The 15,940-nt window shown below is 41.0% G+C and overlaps 1 protein-coding gene across 3 annotated transcripts in view; it reads left to right on the top strand.

Annotated features, from left to right (window-relative positions):
- pik3r5 (phosphoinositide-3-kinase, regulatory subunit 5) overlaps nucleotides 1–14,120 on the top strand; it is a 96,969-nt gene extending 82,849 nt beyond the window's left edge. For all 3 annotated transcript variants that reach the window (XM_088000527.1, XM_043714587.2, XM_043714588.2), the window contains 3 exons: nucleotides 298–380; nucleotides 7,251–7,366; nucleotides 9,595–14,120. In XM_088000527.1, the coding sequence (XP_087856653.1) occupies nucleotides 298–380; nucleotides 7,251–7,366; nucleotides 9,595–9,742 (347 nt within the window). In that variant the 3' untranslated portion in view covers nucleotides 9,743–14,120. The remainder of the gene's footprint in view (nucleotides 1–297; nucleotides 381–7,250; nucleotides 7,367–9,594) is intronic.
- Nucleotides 14,121–15,940: the final 1,820 nt, after the last annotated feature.

The following is a 15,940-nucleotide window of genomic DNA, read 5'->3' as shown; positions in this document are numbered from 1 at the left end:
ACCTTAATATCCACAAAAATTGTGCAAATCTGGTACTTAAGACTAAGAGGAGACAGAGCCTAACACTTTAAATATTTAATGTTGTTTCTCCTATAGTTTATATTTTTGCTTCATAGTAGTCTTACAATAGTGACTTTTCAAAATTATACACCAAATTCCTAAAACTATGCTACTTAAAGATTCAGTGCTATCGCTTTTTAAGCACTTGTACAAGTAATGTATTCTAAAACAAATCTAAATCTCCTGCATGCATTTGAGTTTTAATATTACAATTTAACATAATATTACATGTTTCAGAATTCAATACAGAATACCTTCATCTTTCGATGACCGAGGTGGTGAAACGACAGAACTCTAAATCCAAGAAAGGTTATAACCAAGTGAGTACAGTCTTGTCCTGAAACTAAAAGCACAAAAGCAGAGTAATTTTGCATGCTTGTGCTCCTGGTGGAGTCCACTCACACTGTGGTCACAAGTAGAAGCAGAGAAACACAATTTTACAGTATTGAAGGAGGCTATTGGGACTGTCACATCTGTACTAGCTGTTGAATGAGCTACCACCCAGCCCTAACTCTGTAGCTCTTTCAAATCTATATTTAGCTCTCTGAGGCTTCTATGGAGTCCACCACCACCATCTATCTCCCCGGTAGTACATTCCAAATCCTAAACAACTGAGTAAAGAAGCTTCTCCTCTTCTTGTGACCCCTAGTTACTAATGGAAACAGATTATCGTTCTTCACCCTGTCAAAATTGTTCATAATTTTGAACTGCTCATAAATGTCCATCTTAATCTTCTCTGTTCCAAGGACAAGCTCAATTTCTCTAATCTTTCCTTGTATCTAAAATCCCTCATTTCTGGTATTATTCTAGTAAGCTTCTCCAGGGCTTTAACATCCTTTCTTAATTAAGCTACTCAGAACTGAATACAATATCCCAGCTGTGTTTGACCATTGATGTGTAAGGTATACCATCACTTCCTTGCTTTTATATTCTATGCCTCAATTTATAAACACAAGGATCCTAGCAATCTTCTCAACTGTTTCAGCCTGCATGGCCACATTCAGAGAATTATTCTTTTGAATCCAGAGTCCCCCTGCTTCTGTACTCCCCTCAGTATTATACCACTATGTTGCCTTGCTCTGTTTCTTCTACCAAAATGCATTCCCTCATTTCTTTGCATATATTCGTATACTATATATACTGCCCATATCGCTTGTCTGTTGGGAAGCAACTTTTTTTGTTCACTTTCAACACCACAAGTCTTCTCTGGGGTATTGTGTTCCACAATGTGTAAATAAATTACTTCCCATAGGTTTTTAAAAAGTTTCTCTCCTCACCTTAGAAAATATAACCCGAGTCTTGAAATTCCCCACCCTCTGGAAATGACACTTGTTATTCACCTTATCTACATCTCGTGATTTGATAAACCTCTATAAGGCTACTCCTCAACAATCCTACACTCCAGTGAGAAAAGTCCCAGCCTATCCTGCTGTTCTGTTATGTCGCAAGCCCTTGCAGCTAGGAGGCATATGGGACTCAATCTCAGCTGAAAACTACATTGCCTATCCCTCAACTATTGAATTCCCCACTAACACCTTTTTACTCTGCCTACTAACCCTTCTCTCAGTCTCTAACACCATGGTACTGTAGTTTTCCCTTGAATTATCCACCACTGTTGCTCAGCGACAGTGAGGACTGGAGATCATTGAATAGTCATCTAAAATTTAAGGACCCCTTCGCCCACCTCCAACACACTACATCCACCTGGACACCCCGCGCTGGCCTATTACCTGCCCTCGACCTCTTTATTTCCAACTGCCGCCGGGACATTAACCGCCTCAACCTGTCGACCCCCCTCCCCCACTCCAACCTCTCACCCTCAACGCGCAGCCCTCCAATCCCTCTGCTCCAATCCTGACCTCACCATCAAGCCAGCGGACAAAGGGGGCGCAGTGGTAGTCTGGCGCACTGACCTCTACATCGCTGAAGCCAAACGCCAACTCGAGGACACCTCTTCCTACCGCCCCCTTGACCATGACCCCACCCCCCATCACCAAACCATCATCTCCCAGACCATACAAAACCTCATCACCTCAGGAGATCTCCCACCCACAGCTTCCAACCTCATAGTCCGGGAACCCCGCACTGCCCGGTTCTACCTCCTTCCCAAGATCCACAAGCCTGACCACCCTGGCCGACCCATTGTCTCAGCATGCTCCTGCCCCACTGAACTCATCTCTACCTACCTCGACACTGTCCTATCCCCCCTAGTCCAGGAACTCCCCACATACGTTCGAGACACCACCCACGCCCTCCACCTCCTCCAAGACTTCCGTTTCCCCGGCCCCCAACGCCTCATCTTCACCATGGATATCCAATCCCTCTACACCTCCATCCGCCATGACCAGGGCCTCCAAGCTCTCCGTTTTTTCCTCTCCAGACGTTCCCAACAGTACCCCTCCACCAACACTCTCATTCGTTTGGCCGAACTGGTCCTCACCCTTAACAATTTCTCCTTTGAATCCTCCCACTTCCTCCAGACCAAAGGGGTAGCCATGGGCACACGTATGGGCCCCAGCTATGCCTGTCTCTTTGTTGGCTACGTAGAGCAGTTGATCTTCCGTAATTACACCGGCACCACTCCCCACCTCTTCCTCCGCTACATTGATGACTGCATTGGCGCCACCTCGTGCTCCCGCGAGGAGGTTGAGCAATTCATCAACTTCACCAACACATTCCACCCTGACCTTAAATTTACCTGGACCATCTCTGACACCTCCCTCCCCTTCCTGGACCTCTCCATCTCCATCAGTGACGACCGACTTGACACTGACATTTTCTACAAACCCACCGACTCCCACAGCTACCTGGATTACACCTCTTCCCACCCTACCTCTTGCAAAAATGCCATCCCGTATTCCCAATTCCTCCGCCTCCGCTGTATCTGCTCCCAGGAGGAGCGGTTCCACCATAGAACACACCAGATGGCCTCCTTCTTTAGAGACCGCAATTTCCCTTCCCACATGGTTAAAGATGCCCTCCAATGCATCTCATCCACATCCCGTACCTCCGCCCTCAGACCCAACCCCTCCAACCGCAACAAGGACAGAACGCCCCTGGTGCTCACCTTCCACCCTACCAACCTTCGCATAAACCAAATCATCCGCCGACATTTCCGCCACCTCCAAACAGACCCCACCACCAGGGATATATTTCCCTCCCCACCCCTCTCCGCCTTCCGCAAAGACCGTTCCCTCCGTGACTACCTGGTCAGGTCCACGCCCCCCTACGACCCACCCTCCCATCCTGGCACTTTCCCCTGCCACCGCAGGAACTGTAAAACCTGTGCCCACACCTCCTCCCTCACCTCTATCCAAGGCCCTAAAGGAGCCCTCCACATCCATCAAAGTTTTACCTGCACATCCACTAATATCATCTATTGTATCCGTTGCTCCCGATGCGGTCTCCTCTACATTGGGGAGACTGGGCGCCTCCTAGCAGAGCGCTTTAGGGAACATCTCAGAGACACCCGCATCAATCAACCAAATCGCCCAGTGGCTCAACATTTCAACTCCCCCTCCAACTCTGCCGAGGATATGGAGGTGCTGGGCCTCCTCCACCGCCGCTCCCTCACCACCAGACGCCTGGAGGAAGAACGCCTCATCTTCCGCCTCGGAACACTTCAACCCCTGGGCATCAATGTGGATTTCAACAGTTTCCTCATTTCCCCTTCCCCCACCTCATCCTAGTTTCTAACCTCCAGCAACTCGACTTGTCCGACCTGCCCAGCTCCTTTTCCACCTATCCACTCCACCCTCTCTTCCCTGACCTATCACCTTCATCTCCTTCCCCACTGACCTATTGTACTCTATGCTACTCTCTCCCCACCCCCACCCACCTCTAGCTTATCTCTCCATGCTTCAGGCACTCTGTCCTTTATTCCTGATGAAGGGCTTTTGCCCGAAACGTCGATTTTGCCTGTCCTCAGATGCTGCCTGAATTGCTATGCTCTTCCAGCACCACTAATCCAGAATCTAAAATTTCCTACCTGTTGTTAGACAGCTCCAAGGAGTACTGGGCTTTCTGGGCCTGTACCTCCTTTTGGTGAATGGTCGCCCACTCATCTGCCATCTCTACACTCCTCCTGGCTTACCTATGACCTTGCTGAGTGACTACTCTCTGGTATAACTGTTCCAGACACCTCTCTCCTTCCTGTATGGTGTGCAGTGAAGAGAGCTGCTGCTGCTCCAAATCAGCTACACATTGTTCAAGAACTACCACCTTCTGGCACTTCCTGTAGATCCAAAACTCCCACATTTTATGTGCCACACGTAAGCTTTCCCAGAGTTCCTGCCATTTTTACTAGTCACGATGATGTATACTACTGAGGCCCTGCTCTTTCTGAGCCTCAGACAAATTTTCTTACATCTCTCTCTCTCGCTCTCGCTCTCTTTTATCTGGCTTGAGGAGGGAGGGAGGCAAGCACTAGAATAATATAAAACTTGGGCTTCACTGCTTTTTTTATATACTGGGTCCTTTCCACCTCAGTTGTGGTGATTGGGCCAACCTCTCCTAGAAAACTCCTCAGTCCCTTCTCACTACTACCCTGTGAATTGTCAAAAAAAATTTGCAATATGTAGTCACAGTGAATGAAACTCCCTGTCAGAACACAACAATGCAAAATTGGCCCTTTAAAGTCATCTTTAATGTGATTAATGAAACCACTTTAAATTAATTAGTGCATGAGCTGACTATCAAATCTAATTAATGCTCAATGATACTATACATTTAACTGTTTATTGGCAAAGACTAAAGTACTGTGTCCCTGTTAGCAGTTGACAGTGTGCACACACAGTGTCAATTAGCTTTAGTGGTCAGCTACAAGTTTGCAACATGTGTAGCTTATCTTTTCGTCTGTGACTACCACAGCCAGAAACGTGTTTTGTTATTTTATTTTTGATTCCTGCAATACTGGCATCTTCTTCTGCACATCCACAACACCTCTAAAAACATACAATAACCAATGTCTTTATTTTCTGGATCTTGGCTGGGAGTGATTTCTCAGTACATGCCTGTTGACTCCATTGCTTATATCATTTATATGGTGCTGCATATATTCTGACATTCCAAAGATTGAAGAACATGTTTCCTTTTTCCAGTTGTTGTTGCAAATTATACTTGTCGGTTTTAGTTTACACGGTCCTTGCTTGTAAAATTAAAGAGTCACGAGTTGTCAAGAGTTCACAGCTGGATTCTGAATTTAGAAATTGAAGATCTTATCCTTCAAATGTTTCTTAATTATTGAGGTCAAGAAACAAATGAGGAAGAGGAATATATTGATAGGGTTAGATGAAAAAGAGTGGAATTAAGTTTGTGTGGACTATTCACCTTGTTGGGCTATTTGGCCTACTTCAGTGCTGTGAATGCTTTGGTCTGAGTCTTTATGTTGTTGTATGACAATGAGCATTATAGAGTTCTAAGAATACATTGTGAGGAAATATTACCAAGGAAGAATGCCTTTTAGAACTGGCTGTTTCCAGAGAATAAGGAAACCAGAGATTGGAATACCCTTCTTTCACTTCAATATTATGTATTCCAACTGACAGAATGCAATCTTGGCTTTTGGTGAATTCTGTGTTGAGAATGCGGTGCTAGAAAAGCACAGCAGGTCAAGCAGCATCCAAGGAGCAAGAGAAACGATGTTTCAGGCATAAGCCCTTCATCAGGAATTTTGGTGAATTGTGTCTGAATGGCTTTTACATAATCTGGACCTACATTTTTTTGAATGTATCTCTGAAGTGAGCAGGAATCTTTCATCTTGTCTGCCTCAACTGGATTTGAACTCGAATTTTTGACCCGCAAAAGGACTCAGATCCCAACATAAAATTGATCTTTTTCTCCAATTTATTCACTCACACTTCCGGGGGCGGGGGTGGGGAAATGGTGGTGTTTATTATGTAATTGTCACTTCCTTCCTAAACATAGGGCAAACCTGTTGCTGTCTTAATTGGTGTCAGTTAACTCTGGATGGACAGTAGACAAAAACAATGGTATAACTCAAAGGCCAAAATGTTCCCTCTGCTCAATTAGAATAAGTACAAATCATGTAAACAAACATGGAATACCCTTCTTTCACTTCAAGTAAACAAACAGCATTCAAGTTTATGTTGGTTAGTCAGTCTAAAAATAATTTTGTAAACAATGTTCAAGGTACATGGGTAATGAGTCTACCCCTAAAATCCCCAAATGCCTGGGAAAATTCAATCTTGGGGTGACAAAACAGAGAAAAGTTGCCCCGCTAAGTTAAATGGAAGGGAAAGATAGGGGTTGTTCCTCCAATCACAAACTGGTTCCCTCCCATCCTGGTTGTTCATAGGCTGGCTAATAAGTGGAGCTGCAACAGAGGCTTGAGAGTGAAAGGGGTGCTGTGAGGGTGGGAGAAAGAGGAAGGCTGCATGCAGAGGGGACAGATGAGGGAAGGCAGACTGCAAGGAAGTGTAAAAAAATTTCAAACCAATCAACAAAATAGCACTCAGCCAACAGGGAAATAGGAAAACTTGAAATCACTGAGATAACAAATTACTTGTAAATGATTGTGGAATCTCTAGCTTAAAGTTGTTTGGGAGCTGCTATTGGGAAAAGCGTAGTGGATGCTATTGTAATGAACACTCTGTCAATTGCTCGATTTAAATCTGAAATTGCAGTATAAAGGATAGTAACTGCCTGGTAAACATACTCTGGCTCTGTGAATGCATGATGGAAGCTCATTAGATGTAACCCCCACCAATCTGGAAGATGTGTTTAGAGTGATGGCTTTGGATGTTGAAGTGTTATTTTGGGGGAAAAAAAAGTTTTATTGCTAATTTATGTCTGTTGACTTGTGTTAGTTCGAGTACTGTAGTATCTAGAGTATTGTGGCTTTATGTTTAATGGAATATTGATAATTATGAGATTATGGATGAATTCTTCTAATGCTGCTTCTGTGTGAACCCATATGTCAACACAAATATGAAAGTAATGTTCCTACATGACTGAATCAACCAATAAAGGAGTTAGTGAGAATGACAAAGTCATTCTCCAAATCAAAAAGTAACCTTTAAGAGGAGACCTCGGGGTTGGGGGGAGGGGGGAAATGTCCTCTTATTGGAAAGGAAATTAACTTTGATCAGAACATTTGATGCTGAATACATATGACATAGAATGTTTGACAAACCAATATACTTAATGTCAATCTCTTTCTGTTGTTCTAGCAAATAAGCGTGACCAAAATCAAGATTGACAAGGTACAGATAATAGGGATTAATAATACCACGTTTGCTGTTTGTCTGGACCAGGATGAGCAAAAGGTTCTTCAGAGCGTAACAAGGTAGGAGAATTAGTTCACATTTCTCACCATTTGTTTCACCTTTTGCAAATATATTTCAAAATAAAAAGATACAATTGCAGAAACGATGGTCGTCTTGTAATGCATTTTCAAATTTAGTATGTATCACATTCCTCAGAGACACTAATTAATTTTAGCAGTCTTTCTAACGCTATGTTTGCCATTTTACAAGCAGCAAGATCCCGCAAACCTAATGAGTGAGTTTTGTGTGGTGTTGATTGAGGAAGCATACCGACTAGGATACTTGGAGAACTCCCTGCAGTGAGGTTTCTAATAACTTTGTGAAACTCTGTTCACACCACAACCAGCCAATAATACCTTTAGCTATGTAAAATCTCTCAATACTGAACCAGAGAGTCAAACTCATTTAAATGTTCAAGAGCTGGGGTAAGATTTGAATCCATAACTTTCTGGGTCGGTGTGAAGTGAGCCAGCCACTGAGTCCTGCCCATTATCAGCTAAAACAGTCCTTACTCTATGAAGTCCAATTGTCTGAAAACTCCTTAGTAAGTGGTATACATGCAAACCATTATAGTTTATGCAGTTCAATAAACTACATCTGCTTTTTCCACACAATCTTTTTGTTTAGCATGTGGATATTGTTATCTAACTGAAGGATAGTGCTATATAAGGAAAAAGGTAAAGTTATCATAGTCCAGGTCATAGGGCCACTCTCCCATTAAACATGGACAACTAGTGGTGTTTTTAACCTGACGGTCACCATGCCTCAGACAAATGGAGAGGTTGAGAAGCTGAGTCCTTCACAGTAACCTCAGCTCATGCAGCAATGAACCCATACTGTTGGCATGACTCTGAATCACAAACCAGCCATCCAGCCAACTGAGTTTTCAACAGAATCATGCAGTACAGAACAGGCCTTTTGGCCCATTGAGAATGCACCGACAAGTCAGAAACACTTGACCTTCAACCCAAGCCATTTACCAGCACTTGGCCCATAGTCTCAAATGTTACGATGTGCCAAGTGCTCATCTCGGTACTTATAAAGAATGTGAGACATTTCACCTCTATCACCCTCCCAGGCAGCACATACCAGACCATCACCACCTTCTGGGTAAAAACGTTTTTCCTCACATTCCTCTAAACCTCCTGCCCCTCACATGAAACCTGTGCACCATTATGACTAATCCTTCAACTAAAGGGGACAGCTGCTCTGTCCATGCCTCTCATAATCTTGTGTACCTCAATCAGATCACCCCCTCAGTCTTCTCGGCTCCAAGGAAAACAACCCAAGCTTTTCCAACCTTTCCTTATCACTTAAATTTTCCATCCCAGGCAGCATTCCTCTACAGGAGAAAGTGAGGTCTGCAGATGCTGGAGATCAGAGCTGAAAATGTGTTGCTGGAGAAGCGCAGCAGGTCAGGCAGCGTCCAGGGAACAGGAGAATCGATGTTTCGGGCATAAGCCCTTCTTCAGGATTCCTGAAGAAGGGCTTATGCCCGAAACGTCGATTCTCCTGTTCCCTGGATGCTGCCTGACCTGCTGTGCTTCTCCAGCAACACATTTTCAGCATTCCTCTACACCCCCTCCAGTGCAATAACAACCTTCCTGTAAATTCCGTAAGAACTGCAGATGCTGTAATTCAGAAACACATACAGAAATTGCTGGAAAAGCTCAGCAGGTCTGGCAGCATCTTTGGAGAGAAATCAGAGTTAACATTTCAGGTCAAATGACCCTTCCTCATTCTAATGAGTACAAAGAATCATTGAAATTTCACAGTAATTGTTACGGTAACATTTCCTCTGAATATCTCAGTAGGCATGCATTCAATTTTGAAATCTACTTGGGCACCTCTTATGTAAACAAACCAACTTTGTGTAACAGTAAGGAAATTAGAGGCAAGTATGAACATACAAACAATGAAGGATAAATAAGGTTCTATAGTCTATCCAAAGATGTAATGTTTATCATAATTTTTACGCACGTTATGTAGCCGACTCCAAAACCATGTGAAATTCAAATTTTTTTTAAACCTGATACGTTCAGTAAAACATTCAAAGGAAGCAATCTGCTCATTGAGAAAACTATTGCAGTGTACATACTTCAAAGGGGCTAAAATTTCTAGCTTATTGATTTAAAATAGGTGAACAATCATTACTGCCTAAACTGATCAGTACAAAATTATTCTGCTTTTCCCAGTATTGACCCTTTGATCTAAAAAAGCCTATAATTATATTATTTGTCTTCTATAGGTGTGAGGTGTCTGTGTGTTACAAGCCTGAAAACAGTCTGCCTCAGAAGTTGAAGAAACATACTACTTTTCAGATGCAGCAGCAGCTATCAAAGTTCTACTCACTCCTCTGTCTTCCAATCATTACCTTTAGTGGAGCTGTGCCATAGGAGCTGCAGATGACAATACATTGTCCCTATTTCACTACTGGCTGAAAATATTGTTGCGCCAAAACAAAGGACTTGATTGCAATGTGTTGGCACTGATAGATTTACTGTTATGTAAATCTAATTTTACCTTGACGCTCACAAAATTCCTCAGATGACACAGCAAATGTGTTGTAAATTGTGATCTAAATGGGACAGACAGTGCCACATAAGTTGATGTGTAGCCATTGCTAACAAAATTGCCAGGGAAGGAAAATTCTGATTCTAAGGCAACTGGTAGCTATTTTTTTTTTTTGAACCATTTCAGATCATGGAAGTTCATGTTCTCAATTTAGCAGGAGCTATTTTTGGTCTTAACTTATGAATTCAAATGGTGCAAATGTAAGTTCCTATCAGTCTGTTGTGCCCGATGCATTGTAGCACAGAATGAACTTCCATCACAATGTTAAGAGGGTGGACTGGAAATCAGAGAATTTAGTTTAAGTAGGAATTTGAAGTCTAAGGGAGAAAATAATAATCAAAACCTTTCAATGGACTAAAAGATAATTAACTGCAAATCAACATAAAGGCCAAAGTTTTTTTGTAAATACTTCACAAAAGTATTTACTCAGGCGACAGGCGACTGACTGTGTGGAGTTTGCACGTTCTCCCCGTGTCTGCGTGGGTTTCCTACGGGTGCTCCGGTTTCCTCCCACAGTCCAAAGATGTGCAGGTCAGGTGAATTGGCCATGCTAAATTGCTCGTAGTGTTAGGTATAGGGGTAAATGTAGGGGTATAGGTGGGTTGCGCTTCGGCGGGTCGGTGTGGACTTGTTGGGCCGAAGGGCCTGTTTCCACACTGTAATGTAATGTAATTAATCTAATCTAAAAAAAATTGTAATCTAATCTTTACTCTGGTAAGTGGTGGGGTGGGGGAGGAACCTATAAGAACTGTCGGAAGCATAAATATAAATGAAAAAGGAAAGGAGAGCATGGCATAGATTAAACTAAATGAGGACATACATAGTCAGTAAGTAAAATGTTATAGGGCAGAAGGTTAAATTAAAGTGACAGGTGCTGAGTTAAACTTCTCTATACCATTTTATGCTGCATCCATATGAAACAGAGAAACAAGAGGCAATAATATATTATAAAGAAATCAATGTAATTGGGATTATTGAAACATGGTGAAAAATATAAGATCTGTAAGCAATGCAGTATAAAATATATTTAGAAAAGTTCGAGAAAAGAAGAGGTGGAGTGGAAAATTAATTATAGTACAAGTGTGTAAGATATTCCATTTTAGTACAAAAATAAAGTAAATCATACACTTGGCAAACAAGAACCTAAGTAGGTAAAGAAACAAGGGAATTGGGAGCACAAATATCAAACTCATGAAAAGAATTGGCACGGTTTAACAAGATCACGGAAAAAAGGCAAATGAAGAATTAATTTATAGAGGGATAGAATTGAAATATAGAGAAGATCCATTAACCTTGTATCAAGAGTAGACCTCCACTTGGACTAGTATACAGTCCAACCTCGATTATCCGAACATCAGTTATCTGAATTTCGGATTATCTGAACAGGATCTCAAGGTCCCATAAAAATGTCGTTAGGCAACTCAGCATTCGGTTATTAGTTAAACGACATTATGGCATGCATTGCTGGATAACCGAGACATGTATGATAACTGGCACTCAAATTACCCCTTGTTTACAATCAGATCAGTTATCCGAAGGATCAGTTATCTGAACAAAATACTCCTGCCCGTTTCATTTGGATAATTGAGTTTGTACTGTACACAATTTTGGTCAACATATTGTCAAAAGGATGGAGAAACACTCAGGAAGCTGTAAAATAGATTTGTAAAGATGATATCAGAAATACAAAGTTGTACCTATGAGGAAAGGATGATTAGCTTGTTCTGAAAAATGAAGGCTGAGGGCATAACTAAACAACAATCTTGTAAATCATGTATATTTTAATGTTGGTGTAGATAGAGAGCTTTCGAGTTTCACATGTGCAGAAGAGCAAAACCTGAGACCAACAATCTAAGATATTTATCAAGGTATCAAACAGATAATTCAGAAGAACCCTCTTTACAGCACTGAGAACAAAATATTCACTATCAGGGAGAATGGTTGAGGCAAATAGTAAAGGTTCATCTAAGAGGAAGCTAGATAAATAAATCAGGGAGAAACGATGAGTGTTAATTCTAACAGCATCAGATCTGGAAGAATGGGAGAAGGCTGAAGTCGAACATAATGGTAAACGTGGACTGTTTAAACCAAACGGTCTGTTTTATATTGTATACTCCATGAAATTCCGTGAAAAATCATAAGATGAATAATCTGGTTACAACTCATAATGTAGGCAGTGCACTCTGCAGAAAATGCAAGCCTTTACAGAGGGGATAATAAATCAGTGCTAATCTTTACTGATCTATTGTAACTTGTGGTGTATGATAGCTCCATGAGATGCCTGGAATAGTAGCCTGGCCTTTTTGATTAAGGAATGACATGTGAAACTGGGATGGTCAGAAAAGGAACTAAAAGAAAATACAAAACTTGAATTCAAACAAAGTTAAAAAAATAAATCTCCATTATAGAGTATCTTTTCATGCTTTATAAAGAATGCACGTTAAGGAGAATCTAACACTGTGTATTCATAAATATTCTATTTGATAAATTGTTGTAAATTTAGCAGCTTCCTAATGTTAACATAAAGAAGTTAACATAAAGTAAATAAATGTCTGGTGCAGAATTCCATTCTCTTGATTCCTTTCCCATTAAACGCAATAATTCATCCTGTGACACCTTTTTAAAAAAAAACGTGGCTGATTGTGTTCACAGGATGAACATAGAAACTCCTGCTCATTGGAGGTTTGGTGTGAGGTGTGTTGAACACAATTGTCATAAGCAGGCGGTCACCCAGATTTTTCATGGACTCTCAAGCCACTTGCGTTTTCTCTGGCCTTGAGGTGTACATGTTCCACATCTATGTGGATTACACAAAATTACAGATCTTCTTTCATTTTTGCTGAAGGCTGCTTCTTAATTTTTGGTTGCACTTCAGCTCTGCACTCCTTTGGTCACTAGTGGAGGGGAATGGGCAGATCAGAGAACCTTCTCATGGATCTGGTCTTGGGCCTGGCATACGTGGCCATTAACAGGTTCAGGCAGTGGGTTTTACAGAGTTCAATGACTGCCCCTCTTTCATGAGCCCTTCTTCAGGTTCCTGAAGAAGGGCTCATGCCCGAAATGTCGATTTCTCCTGCTCCTTTGATGCTGCCTGACCTGCTGTGCTTTTCCAGCAACACATTTTCAGCTCAGATCTCCAGCATCTGCAGTTCTCACATTCTCCTGCCCCTCTTTCATGTTTGCATCCATGCTTAGGTGTCCATAGAGGGGGAATACCCAGTGCCAATAGCACTCCATGGGGGCTAGAGTGCATTATCTCTACTGAAAACCAAGCTTTAATTTAAAATTTAAGTTTGTTTTGGATATTTGATTTTATTGTTACAGTGCCTTTTAGTTTGGGTTAAGTTGGTTTGATTTGGTTATTTTACATTGTACTTCAAAAATGTATAATCTTCTGGGATGGCATAATGAATCTACCTCTGAAGCTTTGGGTTCAAGTTTCAATCCAGGACTTAATGGCCATGGAAGCTGTCTTCATAAATCGGGTCAAACAGGTTGAGTATCAACTTGTAACTCCTTTGGATCTAAAGAGTAGAAACTCCTGGCAAAGACCTTTAATAGGTGTCAATTGGCAGCTTCTTTCTTGTCTTCCTTGGTTTCTTTTAATTTCCAGAAGTTTTCTTACGCACAACTGAATGTGATTTTTTTCACCAAATAACCTGTGTTTTCCAATTTATTCATTTGTATGCACATTAAGAGCAAAACAGACTACCAAAGATACTCTTCGTTTCAATTGAAACCCTAATTAATTTATACAATTGAGTATTTTAATTGTAAATTCAAAAATAATGAATTGAATATCAATGAACAGTTCTTCTGAAGCTAGAAACTCATACCATTGAAATGGTGATTTGAGTTCAAATTGTTTGCATAATTATTTACCAGGATTCAATTGTGATGGGCCAATAATATTGACCGGTATAATACTATAACGTTCTTTATTGATTTGATACTGTTTACTGGTGTCACTGTTACTGATGATGGGTCACAATTGTTTCAATTTCTTTATATTTAAAATTCTAAAAAGTTATGCTTGCTCTCAGTTTTAAGAAAACTGTGATTTAAGACATGGGAACAGAGTATTCTTGTATATAGGAAATAAACAAGAATACATTCTATATGCGGGGAGAAAGTGAGGTCTGCAGATGCTGGAGATCAAAGTTGAAACTTTATTGCTGGAACAGCACAGCAGGTCAGGCAGCATCCAGGGAACAGGAGATTCGACGTTTCGGGCACAGGCCCTTCTGAAGGGCCTGTGCCCGAAACGTCGAATCTCCTGTTCCCTGGATGCTGCCTGACCTGCTGTGCTGATCCAGCAATAAAGTTTCAACTACATTCTATATGCACAGAGTATCTGCAGAAAGATTCCCTAAGTGGCTCTGTGACTTGTTTAATTAGAGTTTACAATTATCTGCATATTGTGGCAAATGGATACTCTAGAACCTATGAACTGCTGATGTTTATATTTTAAAAATGAATTTTGATCCACCAGTCGTTTACAAACAATATTCAGCTGGACTATTTTGGATGGAGTCCGAAGCCTGCTTGAAAAGTAGCCAACTTCTGCAAGATGAGTACAATAAGTTTGTGGGCGATTGTTGCGATCCGAGCACATTCATGGTGGAAATTCCTGACTGTGGCATAGGAATTTAACTTCTTTTAAATTGACCAAACTGGTCTTATGTTTATAAACCAAATATGATAGCAACAATTTGCTTGTCAGTTTGAAGTGATGTAAAATGTGCAATAATTGTATTTCTATTGCGAGTTATTTTTGTTTTCCTCAGTGACTGCCACTGTATACTAACAGCTTCAGAAAGTGCGATAGCAGTTTATTTCATTTCCCTCATAGGGCGGTTACACAAAACTTTCAGAAATGGATTGCACTGTCTTTACGGTACTGGATTGCACACTAAACTGTATATGTTTGTATAGCTAAGGAACACTGTAGAATATACATCTTGATAACAGATTTAAGAATAAAGCATATTGACAGTTTAAACAGACTTTGTCGTGTGTTTGCATGCCTTTGTAAACAGGAAGTGGAAATTCTGTCCGTACCTGAACAATTGGATTGTCCCCATATTTATGGCAAGATGAAGAGATAAATGTTTCTTTTCAAATTCATTTTTGAGATGTACATGTTGCTGGCAAGACCAGCATTTATTGCTCATTTCTAATTATCTCTGAGAAGCTTCTAGTGAGCTACTTCTTTTGACAATTTAGGCTTGAGAGGGTAATTTGAGAGTAGATTAGTTTGTTGGTGAATTGAAACTGTGGTGGCAGGCAGTGGGCAAGCTTCTTTGCTCCTCTTGGCTTGCAGGTAGGAATAAAATATTTTATTTCTAACTTCCCTAGCCATCGGGTTTCCTAAGACAAGTTTAGTCCAGTTGGCTGTCCCAACCCAAACCTTGACAACATTGCTGCTAATATTTGAGGCACACAGCTTCACTAATGCATGTAAATGACTGACCAGCCCCCATGGGGAACATTGGATGCCAAATCTTTACTCCATTTCTGTTAAAATCACTGATCTCAGGTGTTTTTGGAATTTTCACCACCACCTGTCCCTTTCATGGAATGTACTGTCAATGGTAAGGCCAATATTTGTTATCTATCCCTAATTTCCCTTGAACCATGTTCACTTGTTTGAGGTACTTTGGTCATGCATTACCAATGCTGTCAGGGATCTGGAGGTGTTTGTGAGGCAGACTGAGTGTGTTTGGAAAGCTTTCTGAAAGGTGTTAGTGAATCAAATGCACGTTTACAAGTCAGTGAAAGTTGATTACTATTGGTGAGACAAACTTTAATACTCCATATTCATTAATTGAATTGAAATTAAAACCCAGAATATTAGCTTTGGTCTCAAGTTCAGTAACAATACTACTATCTCACCAGGTATGAACAGAAGACTATCAATACGAAATGTATTACATATCTCTAATTATTTAATTTTACATTTAATTTGTCTGTGGTTTAGTGAATAGTCAATTATATGCATCATTGAGATCTCATTTCAA

This window comes from Chiloscyllium plagiosum, unplaced genomic scaffold (assembly GCF_037043375.1).
Source record: "Chiloscyllium plagiosum isolate Xiang-an unplaced genomic scaffold, Cpla_swu_hap1 HiC_scaffold_25, whole genome shotgun sequence".
In the NCBI taxonomy this organism is placed as follows: Eukaryota; Metazoa; Chordata; class Chondrichthyes; order Orectolobiformes; family Hemiscylliidae; genus Chiloscyllium; species Chiloscyllium plagiosum.
Note: the sequence above shows the minus strand (reverse complement) of the source record. Positions and strands in the feature narration are given on the sequence as shown.